General features: G+C 57.7%; 2 protein-coding genes across 2 annotated transcripts; both read left to right on the top strand.

Annotated features, from left to right (window-relative positions):
• The first annotated feature begins 1139 nt into the window (after window positions 1–1139).
• Window positions 1140–8635, top strand: LCAT (lecithin-cholesterol acyltransferase). Its single transcript, XM_032985351.2, has 6 exons — window positions 1140–1489; window positions 4403–4559; window positions 5026–5141; window positions 5474–5569; window positions 5850–6074; window positions 7463–8635. Exons 1-6 carry the CDS (start codon window positions 1342–1344, stop codon window positions 8083–8085), a joined length of 1365 nt encoding a protein of 454 aa, XP_032841242.1. The 5' UTR covers window positions 1140–1341; the 3' UTR covers window positions 8086–8635.
• Window positions 8636–9898: 1263 nt separating this feature from the next.
• KIAA0895L (KIAA0895 like) lies at window positions 9899–24608 on the top strand. Its single transcript, XM_042797421.1, has 6 exons — window positions 9899–10381; window positions 13950–14093; window positions 20899–21031; window positions 21493–21798; window positions 22706–22803; window positions 23323–24608. The coding sequence occupies exons 1-6, from the start codon at window positions 9929–9931 to the stop codon at window positions 23485–23487; spliced, it is 1299 nt and encodes a 432-aa protein (XP_042653355.1). The 5' UTR covers window positions 9899–9928; the 3' UTR covers window positions 23488–24608.
• The last annotated feature ends 305 nt before the right edge of the window (window positions 24609–24913 follow it).

The raw sequence follows: 24913 nt of genomic DNA, 5'->3' as shown, positions 1-24913 counted from the left end.
TGCTCCGTGTGGAACCCACCCTGCCAGCCCAGCCCACCCACCAGTGCCCCCCAGCTCCATGCAGACCCAAACCAACACTCTCTTCCCTGGGAAGAAGAAGACATCGTCCCTTCAATAGGAGAGTATGAATTTTCTGAAGCCAGCCCACTCTGCTGGAGCTCTTTACCCCTGTCCTGGCCAAGCTGGGAGCAAAGCCTCCCTGGAAAGGCCGTGTGCCTTTCTCCCTTCCCCACAGAGCAAGAGGAGGTGGGAGGCAGCAGCTTTCCACCCCAGAGCTCATCTCCAGAAAAGATGTTGGGTAGGAAGTATTTGCAGGCAGAACGATCGAAAGGCCACACTCCAGGTGAGCTTGAACTCCCCCTGCAACATCCCGTTGCTCAGCATGGGGGATGCTGCCCCATTGCCCCAGCGGAGCAAACTGGGAAGGCTGGATCATACTGGGAAGGCTGGAGCAAGCCCATGAGCAGTTGGGTTCTGCTCTAGCATCATGGTTCACCTCTTCTTCACCCCCCCTGCAGCCTAGTCCCTTCCACCCCATGTCCCTCCAGGCACCCGGGTCACCCTGCCTTCCCCTGGGTGCCTCCCAGTCCCGGAGGGTCCCCAGTCACTGGTGCAGACAGGACCACCCGGAGCCCTGCCCACGCAGGATGGGGGGGCTGCAGGGGGGTTCCCCCAGCTGTGGGGTTGGTGCCAGGGGAGCACCCACATGGACCACAGCAGGTGGGAGCTGTGGGGTCCCGGGGCCAAGCGCTTGCTGGGGGGTGCTGCGTGGGGCAGCCTGGGCATGGGGGGCACAGGGCAGGGACAGCACCTGGGGTGGCACTGGGGGGACGTGCTGCTGCCACGTGGCACGGGGGGCTGCCCCGATGCCTCCCTGAGGTTTGGGGTCCACCTGGCCACACTGGCAGTGCCAGCCCCCCTTACTGAGGGCAGGAGGAGTGGAGAGGTGCATTAGGCCAGGCAGGGAGCGGGCAGCCCCATGGGGTTACTCCAGGAGCACCGTGCTGGGGGGAAGTACATGGCAACCGCAACCCAGCACGCAGTGGAGAGATGCCAAGGCATTGGGAAATTGCTAAATTTATGTGCCCGCTCCCCTGGCAGCCCCGAACAGGGGATCTCAGGGCACGAAGAGCCCCTGGGCACCGTTGGACTGCCTTGGCAGGGCATGGCATGTCCGCAAGGCTAGTCCTTCGGCCCTCCCCGTCCCTCCTCCCCATCACGGCCAGCCCCTTGCAGCTCTCCCCTCCCCTGCAGCCCGGGTGCCTCTTGGCTGGACCTGCGTAAAAAATATAAAAGGCTGTTTTGCTTGGATTCGTCCGGAGGATCCTGGCCGAGCTTGCCATGGGGACCAGCCGCGCCGGGGTTGTGTTGCTGACGCTGTCGCTGCTCCTTCAGCCCACGTCCCAGTTCTGGCTCTTCAATGTCCTTTTTCCACCCACCACCACCCCAGAAGCTCCCCCAACCAACAGCACGCCGCCCGTGGTACTCGGTAAGGTCACGCCAGCGTGGGCACCCCGCGAGGTATGGGTGGGCAGCCCGGGTGCAGCGCAGCCCCCAGCGCCGGTGGTGAGGTTGGGGTGCTGTGCTGCTGGCAGGCCTGTGGCTCTTGGCTGCGGTGGCATGGAGCTGGAGCCACCAAGGGGGGAGTGACACAGCTCCCAGGTCCCCTTCCATCCACCCGGGTAGGGATGCAGGGCTGGCCATGGCCAGCCACAGCTGTCTGGAGCTGAGGGGACAGGCTGGGCACCCCAGAAAGCAAATGGGGCTTTAATATCTTTTGGTGTTTGCTCAGTTCTGAGGGCGCTCTGCTGGCAGAGGGATGGGGGCTGCAGCACTCCCTCATCTGCTGCTTCCCACGGCTGCTGCCACCAGGGAGGCAGGCCAGCATTCACCACCCCTTGGTTGCCCAAAACTCACCTCATCCCATGTCTTCTGCCGCTCCCTGGCAACGGTTAAGTCATCTGCTGATGGTGCAGAAGGGCGTCCCGCTCACATCATCCCCCCCCCCCCCCCAAAATGCTCACCCTGCCTGGGGGATGGCGTGGAGGAGAGCGAGCCTTTGGCAGAGGAGCTCAGGGAGGTGAAAGGAGAGGTTGGGGCATCACCTCGGGGAGGTGGGAGCAGCCACCAACCCCGTCCTGCATGGCTCTGCCTTCCTTTGCCCCTGTGCCATCACCGGGGACTCGAGATAGGGTTTTGCCATGAAATCTCTGATGAGTGGAATTGGGGGTTTTCTCCTTTTTCTTGGATCAAGCCAAGTTTCCCCTTTAAAAAGAGAAGAGAAAAAGCAGAACAGCCCAGCTGCAAGGCTGAGGGCTGACCCCACAAACTCCCTTCCCAGAGGCATCAGAGAGCAGGGGACGGTGTCTGGAGCCTCGGTGTCCTGGGGCTGGTCCTGCTTGGCCATGCTGGTGGCCAGGAGACCCAGGTGGCTGTCACCAGATGCCTCTTCCCAGGAAGGGATGTGTTATGGTCAAAGCATCTCCCTGGGCCCCCGGTACCGGCCTCAGCCCCTGTCCTGCGTCCAGCCGGGTCCGTCTGTCCCACGTGCCACTCGGCATCCATGCGTAGCCCATCCCCCTAGGCCAGGCATCCCAGAACCCCCCAGTGCCCTTGGGACCGCCGATAACCCCTCTGCCCCCACAGGATCTCCCTTAATAATTACCTAATGTCCTCTGGAAGGGGAGGCAGAGCTCAGGGCTGCATGCCGGGGGGCGGGGGTGCTGGCTGTGCACCCTCAGGAGCCACCAGAGCAGCTCGTGGTCCCTCTCATCTTGCTGGACAGGGAGGTCCTCTCTACGCACTCCTTGACTGGGATCTCCTACGCCTGATCCCTAACCGGGTGTTTTGAAGGCAGGATTAGACCCTCCCTGTATCCCTGGGGAGATGTCACAGAGGTGGGGGAGCTGTGAAGCACGTTGAGGGAGGCATCTGCTACACCTCCTTCCCCTCTCTCGTGGGATGAGGCTTTCGGAGGGTGCAGTCATACCCCTGCACCCCCCTTGGCCATACCCCTGCCACACTGTGGGCACCAGGGCCATGGTGGGTGGGATGGGGGGGGGTGTGAACATCTCCAGGACAGGTTGCCCTCACACCCCGTGGCAGGGACAGCACTGAGGCTCCCCAAAACACCTGCACCCATAGACCCCAGGGTGCAGAGACACCTGAGGCTAGTGGGGACCAGGGGAAATGAGGAACAACCTTCTCAGGTCAAAGATGCTCCTCGCCTGCATCCTTCAGCCCCCCACAGCGGGCAATGTGGCTCCCACCCCGCTGTGCTTGTGGAATCCCACAGCCACGCAGCAGAGCCGTGTTCTGGGTCCCAGAGCAGTGCAGGGCAGGCACCTATAGGGGCTTTAAATCCTGAAGCAGCTCTTGGTGTCCTTGGGGAAAGCACCTTACATGGGACATGTAGCAAGCCACGTGCATCTGGGGCCTGTCCTCAGACCCACTGGGACCGTGGGGTTCATCACCCAGAGCTCCCATCCCACCCGGCTCACAGCCACTGTCCTCTGCAGTCCCTTCACATCTCGTCCTCACCCTCGGCATCAGCGCTGGCACCAGGAGCCAGCTCTTGGCTCCTGCACACCGCCTGGGAATGCTCTCCATGGTGTCTGCCCCCGGCACGGGCACACATATCGGGGTGGCATTGGGATGGGTGTCCCACCCCTGCTGGGAACCCCACTGAAGCTCCCAGAGGCAGACCAAACGCCCCGGTGATGGTCGCCCTCCATCAATGGAGCCCGGGTCACACACGTCAGACTGTGAACTTGTTTAAAACCATGCGGTGTTTACGGTACGCGCTATTTGCACTGAATTCCCACAGGGTACAGTTCCGCTCGGCGCTGAGCCATTTCAGAGTCCTTGTTCAGCCTGTGCGGAGGGTTTAAAGTTCAGGAAAACAGTGCATGGGCCTCGGGAGCCAGCACCGGGATGACTTTCAACTCCCTGGTGACTCTGGACACCCCCGAGCTGTCCCGCTACCCCAGAACAAGGTGCTGGGGGTGCGGTAGAGCTGAGCAGCCCCAAGCGGCACCGACTCCTTCCCCCAAGCTGCAGCGAGGAGAGGAGGATGGAAACCCAGCCAGGCAGGGGGGAATAATCCGCAAAGCTTTGTGCTGATGGGGGTTTGGTAGGTTTGGGCCGAGGGCGGCAGCTCTGGGAGTCACCCCGTGGGAAAGGCAGCTCGGGGGGTCCCTGAGGATGCGTTCTGAGCACTGCTTCCGTGCTCACCCCACATCTCAGCTCTGAGAGCCCTTGCCCCTGCACGGAGCAGGCTGTTCTCCAGGGGTGTTGCTCCAGCAGCCCCAGGGGAGCCCTGTTTGGGGGGGCTGGGGCAAGCAGTGGGCCAGTGGGATGGGGTCTGTAGCTGTCTCTGCTCCCCCCTCTGCAATGCCTCCAGTGCCCGGGTGTCTTGGGAACCAGCTGGAAGCGAAGCTAGACAAGCCTGACGTGGTGAACTGGATGTGCTACCGCAAAACGGAGGACTATTTCACCATCTGGCTCAACCTCAACACCTTCCTGCCAGTGGGGGTTGACTGCTGGATCGATAACACCAGGTACCGCTCACCCCCACCCCGGGAGCTCCCCGGGGAAATGACCTACCAGGGATCTCCCTCCTCTCTCCTCCCCCCCGGCCACGACCTAGCACACACGGGAAGCCATGGGAGCACCACGGGACTGTTTGGGAACACAACTGGCTGGGTCCCGCTCCGAGCACCCATCCCTTTCCCCTGTCCCCGCCACACGCTCGTGCCAAGACAGATCGTCCTCAGCACCCGCTGGGGGTGCTGCCACCCTGCCCGGGGTGCTGCCACCCTGCCTGGGGCTGTGGGGTGAGGGGGATGCTGCAGCCCACTCTATCAGAGCCTCCTGCCCCAAGATGCCGGGCGATTGGCATGGATGCTGGCTCGGCACCAGACCACCACTTGGAAACAGTTGTGTGGCTCCAGTGATCTCCACCCCAGCCCCATATCCCCCCATGGGGACACAGTTCTTCTGCTACTTTCTGTCCTTTCCCTACAGGGTGGTGTACAACAGAACCTCTCGGAAAATGTCCAACGCCCCCGGGGTGCACATCCGCGTGCCTGGCTTTGGCAAGACCTACTCTGTGGAATACCTGGATCAGAGCAAGCTGGCGGGTGAGAGGAGGAGAGGCTCGGGGTGTCTGGGGATCCCATGTGCTCCTTGTGAGTGGAGAGGTGTCCCCATGTCTCCAGTGGGGACCGGTTCTGCAGAGAGCCCAGGTCACCTGGGAGTGAGGGACATTGGCCTCGGGGACACAGTCCCTTCGAGTGCCGGGAGGGACCACCCAGTCCTTGACCCCAGTGCACGTGGGACACATGGAGCCACTACCTCTGGCTGGAGCCACTTACAGGGCTCACCAGAGAACGTGGTGGCTGGGACCAGGGTGAAAAAATGTTGACAGAAGAAGACCACGGACCTAATTCCCACCCGTGTTCTCTGCCCACAGGTTACCTGCACACCCTGGTGCAAAACCTGGTGAACAACGGCTACGTGAGGGACCAGACGGTTCGGGCAGCCCCCTATGACTGGAGGGTCGGGCCCCGTAAGTCTGGGGTTTGTGGCCAGGCCACCCATGCAGGGAGGGAAGCAGGATAGTTTTCACGGGCTGGGTGAGCTGTCTGGCGTGGAAGAACCCTCGGACGGGGGTGGCTGCCCGTGATGGCGGGTGCCCGGCCACCCACAGTGCTCTCGTGTGAATGAGTGGTGGCACTTGTGGCCTCTGTACCCACACCTCTCCCTGGCCAGGGCTCCTAGGGTCTGTCCTGGAGCCCTGCAGCCATGAGTGAGGTGGCCAAGAGCTGGTTGCCCCCTCTTGTCTGCAGAGGAGCAGCCCGAATACTTCCAGAACCTGAAGGCACTGATCGAGGAGATGCACGAGGAGTACCAGCGACGCGTCTTCCTCATTGCGCACAGCATGGGCAACCTGAACATCCTCTACTTCCTGCTACAGCAGACGCAAGCCTGGAAGGATCAGTACATTGGGGGCTTCATCTCCCTGGGTGCCCCCTGGGGAGGGTCCGTCAAGCCCCTGCGTGTCCTGGCGTCGGGTGGGTGACTCCTTGTGCGCAGCCACCTCTTTGCTTCCTTTCCCTCCTGCAGAAATGGGAGGGTGGAGGTGGGCAGGGAAAGGACAGGATGGTGGAAGAGGATGGGGAGAGACGGCTGAGGGGTCTGTGGAGGCAGCACTCATGCTCCGGTGCTGATGCCGCTGCATCCCGCGGTGCTGGAAAGCACCATGGAGGGTCCTGCCACAGCCCCGGCAGCGGGAGAGTTGGCCCTGGTTTGCTCTGGTTTCCATGATTGGGGTTGGGGAGGTTGTGTGTATGGAAATCTTCAGTCAGAAGATTTCACCTGCAGCCTGGCCATCCCCCCTTCCTCCGCACCAGCTCCTGCCTCTGCACAGCCTGCACCACGTGCAGGCTCAGCTCCTGGGTTAGGGGGGGCTCCGGGAAAGCTGAAACACCCATCCACAAATCTTGTGGCCAGAGAAGCAGTCCAGGGCATGCTCACCCCCTTCTCGTCGCCTCCCCAGACATCTGCACCGCCTCCATCCACGCGGACAGGGAGGTTGCTGGACCTTTGCTGCAGACCATACATCTCTTCTGCAGCAGAGGACATGGAGGCCACCCGAGGGACACTCATGCTCTCGTGCATCACTTGCTTGGATCTCCCCACATCTCAAAGCCCATCCCCCATAATCTTTGCTGTCTTCAGGCTTTAATCTCCCTTTGCCCAGTTCCTCTTTAGTCTCTTTGCAGCCTAGAAAGCCACAATCACTTGCCTAATGCTGACAGCCCAGAATATGTACAAGTCACAAGCTGAGCCTCTAAAAATGCATGGAATTAAAAATCATGTGCTTGATGATTTTAACATCTGGCCCCTTGCCTCACCCTTAAGTCACCTCCTCGTATTTTTCTCTGTTGCCACAAGGGCCAGAGACATTTTTAAGGTAATCTGAGATCATTTCATGGTCTTAGAACTCCAAACACACCACAAATACCAAGGCTTGCAGGAGAAATGCAGGTTGGCCACCTGCTATCAGCACCCTCATCGGGCTCAGCCCACTCCTGTCCCTGCAAGCAGGCGTGGAAGTGCCGGGGCTGCAGGGAGAGTCCAGAGCTGGGTTGGTCAGGGCCATCACCCATCCAGGTTTGTCTACACTCACCCCCTCCTAGCAGCTAGAGGTGGGATGTCGGAGAGAAGAGTTTGGAAGGTTGCTCTGGATATCTGCAGCCAGAGAGGTGAGGAGAGGACCCATGGTCGTGGGCAGGGCAGGGGTAAACAGGGGAATATCTCTGAGCTGGAACCATGGCTCAGCCAGGAGACAGCTGTAGGTTGCTGCTGGAGGGGCCGACCCCAGAACAACAGCCCAAGGGGCACCATTGCAAGGGTACATTTCAGCGCTGGTTGTGATGAGCCCCTCTGTGTCCTGCAGGTGACAACCAGGGCATTCCACTCATGTCCAACATCAAGCTGCGCGAAGAGCAGCGCATGACCACCACCAGCCCCTGGATGTTCCCAACGAGCCTGGCCTGGCCTGAGACCCACGTTTTCATCTCCACGCCCTCCTACAACTACACGTACCGGGACTACCGACGCTTCTTCACCGACGTCAACTTGGAGGACGGCTGGTACATGTGGGAGGACATGAAGGACTTGCTGAAGGGCTTACCCCCTCCTGGGGTGGACACGTATTGCCTCTACGGCACAGGCTACCCCACCGTGGAGACTTACATATATGACGAGCGTTTCCCTTACGAGGACCCCGTGGACATGATTTATGGCGACGGGGACGACACCGTCAACAGACGCAGTTTGGAGTTGTGCAAGCGATGGCGCGACCAGCAAAAGCAGAAGGTGCATGTCCAGGAGCTGCGAGGTGTCGACCACCTTAACATGGTCTTCAGCAACCTGACGCTTAGTTCCATCAACGAAATCCTGCTGGGGAGCCCACAGGAGCAGGGGAAGCCGGGGCAGGTGAGAGCCAGCCCGGAGGCAGGGAAGGGGGCGAAGATCCTACCTGGATGGAAGGTCCTTAAAGAGCCCAAAAAGAACTGAAAGGAATGAGGGCCAGCTTCCCTCCATGCTGGTAGCCACCACAGCCTGCCATGCAGGGGAGCAAAGGACTCGGAGCTGAGTTTGGAAGGAAAAAGAGCAAGACCAACAGCTCAAGTGGATGGGCTGGCACCCACTTCCACACTGATTGGTTTTTCTTTCGGGAACGGCGATTAATTATACTTCAGAGGCTTGTCACTTCCCACTAGCAGGTGGATAATTAACCGCGCTGCCAGCTCATTAACACCACACTTGTGAATTATGGCGTACACACAAGCCCTCGTCGCTAGCAAGCCATGTTTAGGTACTTTAGAGGCTGTGGAGTCCGCGGTGCTGTAGGCTCTGCTCACTTGGGACAGAGCAACTTGCGTGATGAGCGCTGGCTCCGACTTACCAGGGGGGTCACGGGGGTGGCACGGGGGTGGCACGGCGGGTATGGCTTACAAGAGCACCTCTGCCAGCTGCCAGCGTGCAGGCAGTGAGCTAGGCTCCTCGGGCAAGACCGACTCGAAAGCAGCAGATTTACAAAATAATAAACATACTTTGCTTCTGAGCGCTGAGCCTGCCTTGTCCTTGCACAGCGGGTTAGTAAAGCCAGCCGTAACCGAAAACGGAGGCGCTCGCTGCCCGGCGGCACCCCGGGAGCTGGGGCTTTGGGAGATGCCACGTGCTCAGCGACGCAACCAGGGCTGGTGGTGCAGCTGGGGCTGGCGATGCGAATGGGGTTGGCAATGCCACCAGGGTGGCGGTGCAACTGGGACTGGTGACACGGCTGGGGCCGGTGCTGCAGCCATGGCCAGCAACACAGCTGGGGTTGGCAATGTTCCCACTCCCACTCCTGCTCCCATTCCCACTACACTCCCATTCCCGCTCCGCTCCTGTTCCTGCTCCGTTCCCACTCCTGCTCCTGTTCTGTTCCTGCTCCCGTTCCTGCTCTCTCATTCCCACTCCGTTCCTGCTCCCGTTCCCATTCTCGCTCTCATTCCCACTCCTGTTCCCGCTCCGTTCCCATTCCCGCTCCGCACCTGATTCCATTCCCGTTCTCGCTCCATTCCCGTTCCCGCTCTGCTCCCGTTCCTGCTCTGCTCCTGCTCCTGTTCCTGTCCCCACTCCTGCTCCGCTCCTGTTCCCGCTCCCATTCCCTCTCCCGTTCCCACTCCCGTTCCCGTTCCTATTCCACTCCCCCTCCGCTCCCGCTCCGTTCCCGTTTCCGCTCCGCTCCTGTTCCCGTTCCCGCCCTGCTCCCGCTCCGTTCCCGCCCTGCTCCCGCTCCGTTCCCGTTCCCGTTCCCGTTCCCGTTCCTGCTCCCGTTCCCGCTCCCGTTCCCGCTCCGTTCCCGTTCCGTTCCCGTTCCCGCTCCGTTCCCGTTCCCGTTCCGTTCCCGCTCCATTCCCGTTCCCGCTCCGTTCCCGTTCCCGTTCCCGCTCCGTTCCCGTTCCCGCTCCGTTCCCGTCCCGTTCCCGCTCCGTTCCCGTTCCCGCTCCGTTCCCGTTCCCGCTCCGTTCCCGTTCCCGTTCCCGCTCCGTTCCCGTTCCCGCTCCGTTCCCGCTCCGTTCCCGCTCCATTCCCGTTCCCGTTCCCGTTCCCGTTCCCGCTCCGTTCCCGTTCCCGTTCCCGCTCCGTTCCCGTTCCCGTTCCCGTTCCCGCTCCGTTCCCATTCCCGCTCCCGCTCCCGCTCCGCTCGGCGGGCGGGGCGGGGCGGGGCTCAGCGCGGCGGGGCGGGGCTCTCCCTGAAGCTCTCCGCTCCCATTGGCTCTGGCGCGCCGGGCGCGGCGCCGATTGGCGGGGGGCGGCGCGGCGCAGCCCACGTGCCGCCGCCGCCGCCGCCGCCGCCGCGCTGGAGGCCATGGTGCTGGACCCGGGGGCGGCGGCGGCCGGAGGGCTGGGCCCCAGCGCCGCTCCGCGCCTGCCGCCCCGCCATGGCCCGCCGCTCTGCTCCTGCCCGTCCCCCCCCCCCCCGCCGCCGCCGGGCCCGGCACCCGCGCCCCGTTGCCCGCGGGGGACCCGGCGCCTGTCGGAAACCGGCGCCGGGATGCGGCGGAGCGAAGGCGCGGCGGGGCGCGGGGGGATGCGCGCCGCCGCCTCCCTGCCCCACATCGCGCGGGGGCGGGGGGAGGAGGGCGGCGGGCGGCGGAGCCCCTGCCTGCTCGTAGCGCTGCGGCCCCGCAACGTGGAGGCGGAACGGGAGCGGTTCTTCCGCGCCAGCTTCGCCTACGACCCGCAGTTCGAGTACGCCGAGCCGGTGCCCGCCGCCGTGCTGGATAAGTACGGAGCCGCCTCCGATCGCTTCGTGGCTCAGGTGAGGCGGGGCCGGCGGGTCACGCGTGGGCGGGGGGATGCGGGGAGCCCCCGGCTCCCCCCGCCGAGCTGCCGCCCCGGGCGGGGCCGGGGAGGGATGCTCGGCTGGGGGAGGAGGAACCGGGGGACCCCGGCTCCCCCGCAACCCGGCGGTGCGGAGGGGCGCGTGTCCTCGCGTGGGGCGGCGTCACCCGCTCGGTGCCAGCGGCGTGGGGCCGCCAGCCCGGAGCTGGTCCACGGGCGGCGTGAAACCTCGTGGCCTGCTTTCCTCCCCGGCTCCCGCTGCCCGGCCTTGCTCTGCTCAGCATCTTTTGCAGCAGCACCTTCAGCGCACCCACCCCGGTATTTCTCAAACTCTTCTTTGGTCGCTTCACCCACCCGCAGGAACAGGACGTGCTCCGTGGGCTGTGGCCGTACTGGTGATGCTACCAGCATCAAACTGGCTCTTGCTTACGGATGCACAGTGGTGGTCGGGAGCTGATGCTCCATCAGGGATGCCTCGCTGTTTTTTTTTTTTTTTTTTTTTTTTTTACAACATCTTACCGTAGAGATAACGGACAAGGAGCTGGAGCACGTGGGTGACCACGTGGGAAGCAGTCCTTAGCCTGAATGACCCGGTGGGTTAAGTCTGGCTTGTTTTTTGGAAGGCCTAAAGGTCGGCTCGCGTGTCAGCATCCGTAACACCTCGACAAAAGTGGTTCGTAACGATAATAGTCAGCGTAGACCCTGCTTAAGGCAGTCGGTGTTACTTTACTTAACTGCTTCTGTCGCTCATACGCTACTGAAATATTCCTGACCTGCTCTGTGCCACAGGTAATAACGGTGCTTGGGTGGCGGTGAGCAAACAGCACCGGGTGGTTTAGCAGGAGGAAGCAGGCAGGAGCGTGATTTCTTGGTGCTCTGCCTGCAAACGAGCCTTTCCCAGATGCAGGAACGGGGCTGCTCCGGCCTCTCGCTCTGTGCTCGGAGCCGGGAGCTCGGCCGTGCCCCAGAATCGGTTTGCTCCTCGAGCTGGGCAACCCGCCTCTGGCAAGAGCATCTTCTCTGCCACACAGACCCCTTTCAGCTGCATCTGAGGGAGCAGATAAAAAAAAAAAACTTTTATCCTGGATTCAAACTTGCACGCCAGAGGCGTCTCTTTAGACCTCCTAGTCGGATCTTACGGCTGGTGTTTCAAATAACAGCTTACTCATTTACTGGTCTTTGAATGTTTTCTTTTTCTTGTATTACTTCCTATATCTCTGCCTGAATTCTTATCCAGATGATTCAGGCTCTTTCTGTAAACAGCTTTCTAAGCAGTTAGTCATTTCCAGTAACTCTGCCCCAGATAAACTGGTGCCAGCGATGCTGTTGCAGGGGAGATGGTCTGACTCCTGTAAAGACCTCACTGGTTTTTCAGGGTGTTCTTCCTGGATTTAAGTGCATTCTATTCTCCGAGTAATGTGGTAAAAGGAGTTGTTCAGAGCTATTTCCCCCCTTGCTTTCTCTTTTAGTACAGTTGACTTACAATACAGTGAAAGATTAGCAATTGAGATTCTTTTTCTCTGCGCATTACTTTCAATAAATGAAATTAAGTGTTCCTAACCAGTGTGAATGGTCTCACCCTGGACCCTAAAACCCTTTGCAAGAGATACTAAGTGTTGAGCATTTCTACCAATGTTTCTCCAAGTTCTCCAGTGTGATGGGACAGTATTTTTGTCCCTGTTCCTTCTCTTGTACCCTGCAATAACCTCCTTCCAGTCTCTTTTATTTGGGGAAACCTTTTTCCTTGCCAGCTAACTGTTAGCTATAAACTGCTTTTATTTTTAAAACTGGCATTAATTGAGGAACTTAAATAAATGAGATATTTTGCTAAGCTGGCATCCTTGGACAAGAGCAGACAAACCAACACCAGCTCCCTGCTTCCAGCTTGCTGCTCCACCAGCTGCTCTGCACGTGCTTGGGGGGTTGTTTTATTCTTTTAATAGAAAATTTAAATGAACCAGAAGAATTCTTCTAGCCCCATGGAGGCTCATCACCCCGGAGATTAAGTCCCTGGTTTGTCACGGGAATGTGAGCAGCACCAGCACGGAGCCGGGGCTGGAGAATTTGTTATGGCACTGCGTGAGGTGGGTGCCTGATTTCGGGCTGCCCGGGGATGCTCAGCAGCCTCTTGAACGCTGAACTTGGTATCTTAGGAATTTTGCTCGCCAGGACGTGCGCTGGAGGTCAGCAGGGAGCATTCCCCTTGGTTGTCTTACTCCTGGGCACCAGCTGTGCTGGGTTTCTCTTGGCTCGGTTCTTGAGGTCCCCTGGGAGGAGAAAGCAAGTGGCTGAGCAGAGGTGGGCGGAAGAAATGGTCCTTTTTGTGCCACTGTCAGCAGAAGGTACCTTGTGGCGCTGCAAAAACGATCCTGATCGTTCAGCAAACAAAACAAAACGAACAAAAAAAAAACAACAACAAACACCCTCCCCCCCCCCCCCGCACAACTTCTTCTGGAAAGACACAATAAGTGACTTGAGAATAAAAACCAGCTGTGCAGAGAAAACTGTTCAGGGATGGAAAAATCAGGACCTTCTGCTGGGCTAGGGGAGGCTGGTCACCAGGCGCAGACCACGAAGCCCCTTTGCAGGAGGTCGGATGGTTTGAGTGCTGGTACTGGTGGTGAGCACCCATCTCCTGGTCCGGGGCGTCCTTAGGGATGAGGGAGGGGATGGGATCTCCTCTGCAGGGCTCCGGGTGCTGCCCGGAGCCCCGATGAGAGCGAGGGGGGTTTGCAGAGCAGGAGGAGGTAAAACACCCACCACTCAGGAGCAGCGCTTGGTCCTGGGCTGGGCAGCTCACCCAGGTTTACAGGTGCCATGAAACTGCTGGAAAAACTCCAGAACTGTTCAAAGTTGTCACCGTGTGCTTTGGAATATGTATTAATAGGCTGGAGAAAGTCATTGCTTGAAAATATCTACAATGAAGACACACTTTTGGGGAAGGAAACGTGCTAATAATTGCTCGTATTTTATAGATGCTCCATAAATGTTAATGCTAATAAAATAGCACGTGCTGCTTTTATTAGAAGGCTGTTGTGTGCAGCAGGCTGGCTGTGCTGAGACCCTGGCTGAAGAGGAGGAAGCAGCATCGCTGCAAAGGGTGGTGCCCAGGCTTGCAAGCCAGCACTGCAATAAGAAACTCTCAGAATAAAAAAGCAAGCTGATCAGCTAGAGTTTGAAAGGAGAACCGAAAGCAGAAAAGATGAAAATAATCACGGCTTTATCCTCCAGAGGCAGCATGCTGCGATGATGCTTTTTCGCTTCTGCTTTGCCTGCTTCCTGCAACAGATGCTTGCAAGAGGGATAAAAAGCAGAAAGAATATACTATGGGTCATGCTGCTTGCGTTACGTGTCCATCTGTCCTGGTGGCTACCTCCAGCTGGCTCAGTCTCCTTGTTTTTTTTAGGCATTGCAAAACCATGTCTCACTTTACAGGCGCTTATCAGGGATTATGTCTGCTGGGGTTTATGGCACGTGGGGTTTTAAGATGTGTTTATAAGCGGGGAGGACGTTTGCCCCTGATGTTTTGTTTCTGCGTGCGACAGGCGATCAGGATCATTCGTGCCGTCCTGGAGAAGTACGGGACCTACGAGAGCTTCGAAGTCGCCACGGGCGGGAGGCTGCTGAGCAAGTGCCAGATCTGGTCCGTGATCCGAAAGTACATGCAGAAGGAAGGCTGCCTGGGAGAGGTAATCTGCGTCCCTGCATTGTCCCTTGTTACAAGTGATACAACTGCAAAATACTCATTTTCTGGTAAAAAAAGACTCGGATTAAGAAGTGTTTTGGGTACAAAGCAGAAACTTTTCTAGTCTGAGCAGCAGTGTTCTTTCGCCTCCAGCTTGGCTGCGTTCGCTGTAGCCTGGTGTTAGGATGTTGGCGCTGGTTCCCCACCAATTTCTCATGATTTTTTTCGGTGTATATCTCCCTTTTATGCGAGAGAGAGGAGCTGCTGCTTCTCCGCACGATTGTGCGAGAAGCCTTTTGCTGCATGCATGAGGCATCAGTTACCGTTGAGAAGCCATCTCTTGCTGTTAGCGGTGGTATGGCAGACATCTCCGGCAGCTGCCTTCTCTCACGTGTCCAAAAGCAAAGCCAGGGGCGAGATTTCCTGCGAGATGTGCCGGGTTACAGCTCTTTGAAACCCCAAGCCTCAGGTTTTAAGGCTGGGATATACGTGGTTAAGATATGACAGTAGCCATGTGGGATGAAAGCGCGGGGAAGTTCATCACCTCTTAATCTGGTTTGTCTCTGCCCCCAGCAGCACCTAGCGTGCGATGGCCCACAGCTTCAGTTAAGGGGCTTTTTTTCCTCTTCTGCCAGCAAGGTGTGGGTAAAACACTTCCACTGTCCCGGGTTCAAGCACTGAGCAGGATTTCTGGACCTGGCTTTGTTTTTTTTTGGCTCGTGGGGCTGCCTTTGGCTGTAGGCTGCAGGGCAGAAGGCCATGCAGTGTTGGCTGGTGCGGAGGGCTCCCTCACTGCTGCCTCTTGGCCAAACTATTTCTCCTAGTTCTGTTTTTTCACCTCCATCTCCACACAGGGTCATTCTCAAGCGTTTCCCTGAAGCATCAGCTTGCTCGGCAGCACCCAGGGCATTTCATGGCTGCAAAAGCAGGAGCGAGCAGCTCCCTGAGGTCCCACCTGCCCAGGGGACATTCCTCCTCCAGCCTCCTTGGTTTGCCCTCATCCCTCCTGGACATGTCCCTGGGGTGTGGCTTTGGCACCTTGGTCTTCCTAAACCTTTGCTTAGGACACAAAAGGTCTCTGCAAGTCTCTCCCTATATCTATATATTTCTATTCAGCTGCCTTTTAGCACCCAGAACCATTCCCAATACTCAACCCAGCAGCTGGCCAGTCTTACTTACAGACCTATGCTTATGACTTGCTGGTTATGGTCTATCTCTTGATTTTTGTTAATCGATTAAATTCAGCTATTTTGCTCTTCTCTGTTAATCTAACCTGAATTGAGCTCTGGCTGGGCAGAAGGCCACCTTTTTTCTTATATATTGGTGTACAACTGGCTTCCTTCCAGCCCTGTGTAATTTTCCCATTGCTCAAGGGAACACACATAATTATGTTTGCACATCAACATGCGAGATACATGGCCCTTTTATCCAAAACTTTTGATAAGTGCTTTTAAAACCATTAAAGCATTGGTTTGTTCGTTCCCACCCACTACAAATTTGACTGGATTTCTCTGGGGCAGGAAAGAAGGAAGGGTTTCATCTGCTCTCTCTACAGCGATGTTGGCAAAGCTTGCTCCCCACACAGGAGAAAACCTTGCTGAAACTTCTGCGTCGCTGTTAACACCCTGCTGGGGAACGGGGTGGTTTCAGATGTGTATCTCCTTCCCTGCGCCTGTATCTGTAATTCCTGACTTTCACCTGCCGTGCCCTGTCTCTGCTGCCGTGCCATTTGCTTCCTTGATATGTACTAATTGTGATGGCTTTCTTAACCAAAAAAAAAAAAAAAAAAAAAAAAAAAAAGGAAAAAAAGAAGAAACTCTAGGGCTGGGGGGTTACATTAGCCCAGTGATTGACCCACTGATGTGTCAGCTGCCTGCGCTGCCAGGCTGGTGGCAGTCACCCTTTGTCCCCGGCGCCGATCAGCAAAGGCAGGATCCCGCTTTCTGACACCGCAGGCAGCGTGCTCGTGGGTAAGTATTTGCCCTATAATTAACTTTGCGTCTTCAAAAGCTTCTTTGTTGGGGTCCGAGCTGCTGATCCTGAAGCTCTTCTGCTTTTCTCCTGGCTCAGGATCAAGGTGACGCTGATGGAGCTCCGAGGTCTCCATAATGGTTTTCGGCGAGCTCCCGGTTTGCTGCAGATAAATGCCTGGCCCCGTTGGTAAGTGCTGCGTGGCATCCCCTGGCGTTGTGAAATGTTGTTAGCCTAAATAGCACTAGCTAGCACCTCCTGGGATCCCACTGGTGGTGCCCCTCTGCCTCTGAGCTGCTCAGTGCCGGCGCTTTCTTGGCATGCATTTCTTGACAAGCACCAGGGAGCTGGGGAGAGGCAGGAGCCCATGCCCTGGTGCCGTGGGGGCCATCAGCAGCCTTCCCTTGGTTGCTGGGGATGAGCTGTTTCTCCGTCGTTACATCCACAAAAGCCGAGCAGAAGCTTCGTGGGCCGTGAGGATGCGCTGGGGAACCTGCTCAAAATGAGAGAGGTCACAAACCTGGAGAGGTGGCACTGCTGCTCTGGGAGTGGGACTTTGGCTGAAGTTGCAGCCCCTGTTGTATCAGCACCTGCAAAGCGGGAGGGTCCCAAAATAAGGCAAGTGGTGCTGCTCGGCTCCGGCTGAAGCCAGAGAAGGGCTGTGGGCAGCTTAACGGGAGTGTGTGAAGCTGAGCTCTCTCATGCTGCTGAGGGTCCCTTCCCATCGCTCCCAGATGGCTGGCTCAGCACAGGGTGGTTCTCGGCACCTCTGTTTAAGATGAGAAAACAACGCTATATCACCCCATTATCAAAGTAGGAGGAAGAATAAAATAACCCAAGCCAATGCCTCTAAAAAATCGTCAGACTGACACCCGAAGAGTGACATCATGGGGGTTGTACCCATCATCTGCTCACCGTGGTGGCCCCTGGGCGCATCTGTGTCGTCGGCTCTCGCGGGGGGACTGCAACCTGCAGCTGTACCCGCGGCTGCAGGGGCTCTCGGCCTCTCTGAGCAGTGTCTGATCCTGTTTCCCAACCACTGGATCAATCTGTTCCTGTCCCTCGTTCCCTTGCCCAGCTCTGTCCCAGGATCTTTCCACCTTTGGGACGGGGATTAGGAATTTCTCTCCAGGCAGCAGCAGCCCCGGGTCTCCCTGAGCCGGGGGGCGTTTCTGCCTACAATACTCCTGCTGTTAATTTGCCTACCTGATTGGGAACTGTAGCAAACCTCCTGCGGTGGGTTGCTCCGTTTGTTGGTGCTTCTTCGTCCTGAATCTGCTTCCTAATCACTTCATTTGATGCTACTGAGCTCTTTACAGGGAAAGACAGTTTCTTCTCCATATGACAGTTGACCGTTGCTTTTTCTGTGTTGCCTTTACCATTTCTTCACCATTAGAGAGGAAAAAAAAAAAAATCAACAGTGCTCCCTCTAACTTGAATTCTTCCTCTAAAGGCTCTGGGATGTTTCTGTGTGGAGTTTTCCTTGGTTCCTGAAAACACAGACCAGTTGCTTCAAGTACACCCTTTCCTCTGTGCTCGGCCTCCAGCAGTGTCCCAGCTTGTTGCACACCAAATTTTTCTGTGCCCTTGGATCTTTCTCCAGACGCTGTATCCTAGGGAATGCTTCAGTCTTCATTCCCACTCTTGCTGCCTTGCCTAAAAAGGGCTCATTCAAGACCTGGTTTCAGTGCTGAGCATTGCATCCTCAAGGGTGCCGAGCATCGTGTCCGTGGATGCCTCTTATTTTCCAGCCGTTTGCTGCATTTCTCTTTGCTCACCTTGTGCATGGTGGTATCAGATAGGAAAAGAAAAAGGAAAAAGTTTGGTTTGGGACTGTTCAGCCTACCTCCCGTTTGGGCACGATAGTGAAGATTGATGCTCGTTGGGTGCTCACATTGAATTATGTGAGCAGATGGTTGATGCTGGAGCTTTAGCACCGAAGCCCTGTGCCATCACAAGATGGGAATGCCCAGCCTGGTGACCATTGGTTTGTCCTGTAGCATAAAGCCCCCCTCCCCGATCATACAAAAATCAGTTCTTTGAAGGCCAGAGCACTCTGGTGCAAATGTTCCTTAATACTTATTAACGCAGGGTGTATCTCTAGGCAAGTGCAGCCCTGGCAGGATGCTTGGGTGCTAGCCTGGGTAACAGCAGGGAAGTAGGATGCAGGACATGGCATTCCCAGTACAGCAGAGGAAAAAATCCATGGAGAGGTGATGGACAGACACCTGGGTTATAATAAAAGAGCTTCCTTTAGGGGCGGGGAGTAAGGTGCCAGTGCAGATGGGAAGGGAGAGCTGGAGGTCACCAGAACGGCAGAGATGAGCTGTGTGGAGCATTTACCCATGTAACACTCAATATAGTTAAACTCCCGGGCTTACCCAGTATTTCACTTGTGCTGGGGCTCCTAGTGTTGTTTTCGGAGATGGCTTTTCAAATCACACAAAAGAAACTTGAACTGCTGGGGGGATGCCAAGCGAACACCAGCCTCCCAAAACCCACTGGCTGGGCTGCCTCCACCGCAGCGGGTCCCACTGGTACGGGGGACCTGGAGCTGCTGAATCCCTGTCGCTGGGGGATGGTGCCTGGAGGAATCCAGCATAACGTGGCCAAGGATGAGCTACTGGAAAATGGGAAAAAGCAGAGAGGAAGAGCTCGGGGGGTGGGGAGCGGGTGGTATTTTTTTTAATAGGCTGGGGGAAAGCAGATGTAAGAATGATAACATTTATCCTAAGAAAGAACTTAGTTTTCCTGCATCTAGTATCTTAAATTCTAACCTCCTTGGGGTTTATTTTTTAACCCGCATAGGGGCAATGAAGCATGACAAGAGAACAAGATGGGGACCTGGCCTTGCGGACCGCTCCCAGCTCCTGTATCCTGGTACTGGAGCTCCGGCTGGCACGGCGCGTCGCCTCCAGCGCTCCCTGCAAGAGCTGCAGGTGGGGCAGCGAAGACCTGGGCACCAGTTCTGTGCCTCGGCACCTTCGAGGGAGCAGGAAAAGTGCTGTGACGATGAAATGTATTCCGCATGACCTTCCTTTTGGTTTGAACTCCGTCCCCTGGCTCTCCCCTTCCCCGCATCCCAGGATTTCAGCCTCCACCAGTTGCATTTGGGATTGCGTGTTGGGCATCCGGGCTGTATTCCCAGCACACGGAGCTGACCTAAGAGATTGGAATTGGTTAAAATCATACCAAAACCTGGCTCATTTCTGCCTCCTTATTTCTGCTTGCAGTGAAGCCCTAACCTTCCCTGTCTGTTGTAGCTCCAGTCGGGGCTGTTAGCAGAAGCTGGTGCTGCTGCCAAAAGTCTCCCTGCCAAGAGCCCCCCATGGGAGCTCATGTGGCTGGGGGTGATAATCTTGCTGGAAACTAACCTAGAGCATAAAACCAGTTTTAGTCCGGATCAGTTCCCTGCCTCAGTTTGTCCCAGGTGACTGAGGCCCATGCCTGGGCGTGGGAGAGGGCAGCAAAAATGTGACCCTTATTTATTTTGGTTTGCTTACTGGAGCAGAAATAAAGCTCAAGGATGCACAGCAGTCCAAAGTGAACTGGCCAGTCTCTTAATCCAGGTAAGCAATTACACTGTAAGTATTTTATGCTGTTCATTTGCCCAGTGGTAGACTCTGCTCTGTTATGTTGCACTTTTGGCTTTCATGAGCAGCTTTGCACAATAATAAATCTGGGTTGAAGCAAACCCATTCAGTCTCCTCTCCTTTTTTTTTAAATAAGAGAAAACAATTGTCGTTGTGTGCACGTTTTCATCCTGAAAAATGTCAGCTGTGAAATAAGAGGTGTCTTTTAGAGTTAATAAGGATGTGGCAGAATGGTTTTGAGATGAGATTGGTACATGCTTGAAGGTCCTGAGCATTGCCATGGCCGAACCTTGGATGCAAGAGCTCCTGGGTCTGTCTCCTCCGGTGATGCTGCAGCTTCAAGTCACTGCAGATCTGAAGTCAGACGGTCAGAAAATGCTGCTTGGCTGGCACGTTAACTCATGTTAATGTAGAGCAACTGTCTTGGCTCCAGCACTTGCAATAGCCAGGTTTCCCAAAATAGCTGGGTTTTTTTTCTGTTTAAAGATATTCCCTAGTCCATCTCTGCTGTGACTTGTGACTGGCCTGCGCGATTCCTTCTGCAAGGGTGGGCTGGCGTGGCTCCATCCTCACCGCTCAGGTCTTTGAGCCTTGAAAGGGAGAATCTGCAGGAGAGTCCATGAAGATGCAGCCAGAGCTGTGTTTTGGTTCCCTCATGGGATGTTTATTGGGCGGGGTGGGGGGTAGAGGTCAGACCCATACCGAAGCAGGTGCTGTTGGTTGTTTAGAGCAGGGTTGTTTTGGTGACCCATTGCTAGCGGGGGGATGCAGGAGTGGGACCAGGCGGGTCTCCAGAAGACACCCATTATGTGTGGCCATAAAATAGTGGGGAGCCCATGGGAACAAGCTGAGGGGGGAGCTGTGGGGAGACTGGAGCCAGAGGGGTGCTGGAGGAGAGTGTGAAGGAGCTGCCCACTCCCCCCATGGTGCCCGCTTAGGTTTGCTGGCTGTAAAGAAAGAGGTGAAAGGAGTTATTTCATCCCCCGTGGGATGATCTCTTTCCTCTCGGCAACCCCCCCCCCAGTGCCCTCCCTGCCTGCTCCTGCTGCCTGTGGTTTCTTTGGGAAGCTGCAGCACAAGCTGGTGATGGTGCAGCAGCACCGGACTGTGCCGCCCGTGGCACCGGTGGCTTTTTGTGACCACCCACCACCACCTCAGCCCCTGTTTAGAACCCAGACCCCTTGCTGAGCAATTCCCCCTCCCCGCAGCAGTGCTGATGGCGGTTGCCTCTTTCTTCTTCTGCAGGTGGTGGTGCAGCTCACCGACGACCTCCTGTCCCAGGCGGTGATGATGGTGGAGGACAGCCGGCCGACGCTGGCCATCAACCTGGCCGGAGCCCGGCAGCACTGGCTGGAGGGGATGCTGCGCCACGAGATAGGTCAGTGGGGGGGTGGCCGTGGGTGACGGGCAGAGCAGGGGCCCGGGGGGTGCTGTGAGCATCCTCCTGCTGGCACTGGGATAACGGCCTGGGGGCTGCGGGGACCACGGGGCAAGGTGGTACCCACCCGGTCCTGCAAGGGGGGGGGGGTGTGCTGGAGGGGTGCTCCTGGGCAGGTTTCAGAAGGGGCTGAGGGTCCGAGTGTGGGGTGGGGGGGTGTCAGGCACGCACCCACATTCCCCCCCCCCCCTCCCCTACTCTGGGCACTGAAGCAAGCAGAAGGGCCCATCGGCAGCATCTCCAGCCAAGACTGGAGCTACCAGCCATGGGTGTTGGGTCTCAGCCCCAAGCCCAGCGACTCGGGGGGGGGTGGCGGGGACGGGGGTCAAGCTTTTTGGAGGCTGCGGCCGACGGCGTTCGCTCCCGTTCCACCCCCCCACCCCCCCCAACCCCCTCCCCAGGCACCCACTACATCCGGGGGGTGAACAACACCCGCCAGCCCTGGCACAGCTCCGAGGGCCGCAAGCAGTACAGCCTGAAGCCTGCCAACCCCACGGAGGAAGGCCTGGCCAGCCTGCACAGCGTCCTCTTCCGCAAGCAGCCCTTCCTGTGGCGGGCAGCCCTGCTCTACTACACCATCGAGAGGGCCAGCCGCCTCTCCTTCTCCGCCCTCTTCCAGGACCTGGAGCAGTACGTCCAGGACGCCGGCGTCCGGTGGGAATACTGCGTGCGGGCGAAGCGGGGCCAGACCGACACCTCACGGCCAGGTATTGCTCAGGGGTTGCAAAGCTTTTGGGTTTTGGAAGGGATTTTATTAAAAAAAAAAAAACAAAAACCAAAAAACAACCAACCAACCAACCAAAAAAACCAACCAACCAAAAACAAACAAACAAACAAACAAACAAAAAAACAAACCACAAAAACGAAAACAACAGCCAAAAAAAAACCAAAACCAACCAACCAACAAAATAACAAAAACAAACAACAAAAACAAAACCAAACCAAACCAACCAACCAACCAAAAACAACAAAAAGCCCCCAAACCAACCAAAAAAACAAAGGTAGAGGGATATGTTTTGCTGCTGGGTGGATTGAGCATCCCTGGTCCTGTGGCCATGGCAGCCTTTGAAAGGGTGGCTCTGCCCTTCCCCTGCTGCATCCCTCCCCATCCCTGGCACCGCTCTCCTATGGGTTTACGTGCGGTCCTGGCACATCAGCTCTTCGGCTGCTCGGGGTCAGGTGGGGATGGGTGGGCACCCCCCCTGCCCCACCCCAGGAGCCCCAGACCGTGGTGGTTGCAGTCTGACGGGAGCGACTGGCGCAAGCTCCCAGGGAGGCAGCAGCCAAAGGAGAGGCAAAAATGAGCATTTCGGGGGGGATGGCTTTAGATTCTTGCAGTGGTTTGCCGTTAAAAAAAATCCATCCCAGTGAGAGGTTTGTCATCCTTGCCCCCGGGACTCTCGCTGCACCCAGCACTGCTCCCAGCACTGGGGTGGCTCATCCTTTGGGACCCAGTGGTTCTGGCCGTGGCACCAGCAGCAGCTGAGCCCTGGCATGCTTGTGTCACCCCAGTCCCGCGCAATCTCTCCGGTTCTTGCTGTGAGCTTACATTCGGGTGAGTGGAGGGCGGTGGGGAGCCGGGCTCCCTCTCCCCAGCCTCTCCCGCTCTTCCAGGCTGTTTCAGTAAGGACCAGGTTTACCTGGACGGGATTCTCCGCATCCTGCGCCATCGCCAGACCATCGACTTCCCGCTGCTGGCTGCGCTTGGAAAGGTAACGGCCCCGGGGGGGGCGGGGCTTGATCCCAGAGCCCCCATCCCACCCCAAAGCTCGCGTGGGTTCCCTCGGCGCCCTGAAAACAAGCCCTCGGCTGTGGGGGCCCTTCAGCTCTTGGCTCGCGGGAGCTGGGAGAGGCTGTGCCGGGCGGGATGTGAGGAAGGACGGGATGCTCCGTCCTCCTCTGTGGGAGACCTTCGCAGGGAGGCTTATCCCAGCAGGTTCAGCTCTGCTGGCTGTGCTGCTTGGGCCTCCGCCGCAGCCAGCCTGCTGTCACCCGTCCCTGCGGTGACAGAAAATGACCAAAACCACAAACCCCTGCAATCCCCACCCCCCCAACCCCGAGCAGCTCTGCTGGTGCCTCCCCACGGGCAGGAGGGGTGTTGGGGAGGTGGGGGGTGACCTAGGTGGGCTGCAGAGGAGCCCAGACGCCCTCCTTGGCCCCTGGCAGGGCTTGGGATGGCCGGGGCGGGGGGGTGGTGGTGGTGCTGACCATCTCCCCCTCCTTCCCCTCAGGTCTCCTATGAAGATGTGAATCGACTGAAGAAATTTGGGGTCCTGGAGAAAGCCCGCATCCCCCATTTCATGCAGGACCTGGAGCGGTACATGAAGCAGCTGGACCACATCGTCACCACCAACGGCCTGAACGAGGAGGAGCTGGAGCAGCTGCTGCCTGACTGAGGGGCATTTCCCCCCTCAACACGCTCCCCCCCCCCCCCCCCCCCCCCCAAACACCCCAAGGGTGTAACTGGTGCCATTTATTGGATATTTACTGGGGCTGGAGCCTGGAGGAGAGGGCAGAGCCTGGGCTTCCCCCCTGCCCCCGGGGTGGGGGGGCCACTGTGCATGTACTGCTGTGTTAGGGTAGCGTGGCCGAGAGAGGGCCGGTGTGGTTAGTGTTGATGTGTGTGTGTCCCCCACCCCACCCCACCCCGTCCCCTGTGTGTTTTGGGGATGGCTGCGCAGCTCCGCGGGGCTTCGGGGAGCTGGAGAAGAGGGGTCAGAGGGGAGGGAGGGCAGAGCTGGGGAGATGTGCTGGTCCCCCAGAGGTGCAGGAGGCTTTGCTGGGGTAGTTGCAATGTTGGGGGCTGGGGGGGGGTGTGTGAATGCCCTTAGGGGACCAGGGGGTGCTCCCAGCAGAGCGGGGGCACCTACTCAGGTCCTGGAGACGGGGCTGGGGGCTCTGGGCTGTGCCTGGCAGGGAATAAGGGCTGGCCCGTACCCCCCCGATTGCCCTGTGCATGCATTTCCTGCTGACTCCTTCCCTTGTGGCCCCCCCCCCCATGAGCAGGAAGGATTTTAATCCCTCAAATACCAACCTCTGCTCTCCCCCACCCTCTCCACCTTGTAGATATTTGCCCACAATTAACCATCGCTCTGCACCCCAACTACAGCCGCTCTGCCCGGCTCTGAGGCACAGGACTATTCCAGGTGGGGATTGGGCTTGATGTAAGGAAAAAGCGTGTAATAAAAATGATGTAATGGAGACAATGTTTGGGCAAAAGGTTGTGGATAGCATCAAAAGCCCAGCTGGCACCACTGTGACCAGGGACTGCGCGTCTCGCTCGCACAAGCGAAGCTGCATGGCTCCCAGCTGGTGCGTCAGGAGCAGGAAGGGGTCACGGGAGTGTACAACAACATACCGGGCAGGGACAACGTTAATAAATCAAAGCAGGCAAAAGCAGAAGCTGCTCCGAGCTGTTCCTGGTCCCTAACACGGGGTCTCTGCAGCAGCCATGGCACCCTGGCTTTACCACCCCCTGGGAGAGCCCTTTTTTCAATAAAAAACAAAACAACTCCCAGATTTGGTTTTAGCTTCTTGTTGCCTTTCATCCCCCTGAGCTTCCCCCAAAGGTAGCACAGGCCAATTCCTCTCTCTAGAGCGCCCCGGGCTCAATCCCAAAAGCTCTGTGCTTGGCCCCAAGCCCAGATCAGAGCACCCCCAGCCACCCACGCTGGCAGGGCAGCTGCAGCCCTGCTGCTGCGGGCAGGGCAACGCGCAGCAAGCTTGGGAAGGGGGGAGCCCTCTTGTCTGGGGGGGGGGGGGGGGGAGGGATTTTGCTTCCCTCTGGGCCAGGCCTTCAGAAATGTGCTGATGTTTTTAACA

Source organism: Tyto alba, unplaced genomic scaffold (genome assembly GCF_018691265.1).
Source record: "Tyto alba isolate M040663 unplaced genomic scaffold, T.alba_DEE_v4.0 Super-Scaffold_26, whole genome shotgun sequence".
Taxonomy (NCBI): domain Eukaryota; kingdom Metazoa; phylum Chordata; class Aves; order Strigiformes; family Tytonidae; genus Tyto; species Tyto alba.
This window is presented reverse-complemented; position numbering and strand designations above follow the sequence as displayed.

Bases quoted from the DNA above. Each gene is read 5' to 3' on its own strand.
- LCAT (XM_032985351.2), top strand. From the start codon at position 1,342: ATGGGGACCAGCCGCGCCGGGGTTGTGTTGCTGACGCTGTCGCTGCTC. The intron at 4,560-5,025 runs GTACCGCTCACC...CTTTCCCTACAG, and splicing joins TGCTGGATCGATAACACCAG to GGTGGTGTACAACAGAACCT. The intron at 6,075-7,462 runs GTGGGTGACTCC...TGTGTCCTGCAG, and splicing joins CCTGCGTGTCCTGGCGTCGG to GTGACAACCAGGGCATTCCA.
- KIAA0895L (XM_042797421.1), top strand. From the start codon at position 9,929: ATGGTGCTGGACCCGGGGGCGGCGGCGGCCGGAGGGCTGGGCCCCAGC. The intron at 10,382-13,949 runs GTGAGGCGGGGC...TGCGTGCGACAG, and splicing joins CCGATCGCTTCGTGGCTCAG to GCGATCAGGATCATTCGTGC. The intron at 21,032-21,492 runs GTCAGTGGGGGG...CCCCCTCCCCAG, and splicing joins GATGCTGCGCCACGAGATAG to GCACCCACTACATCCGGGGG.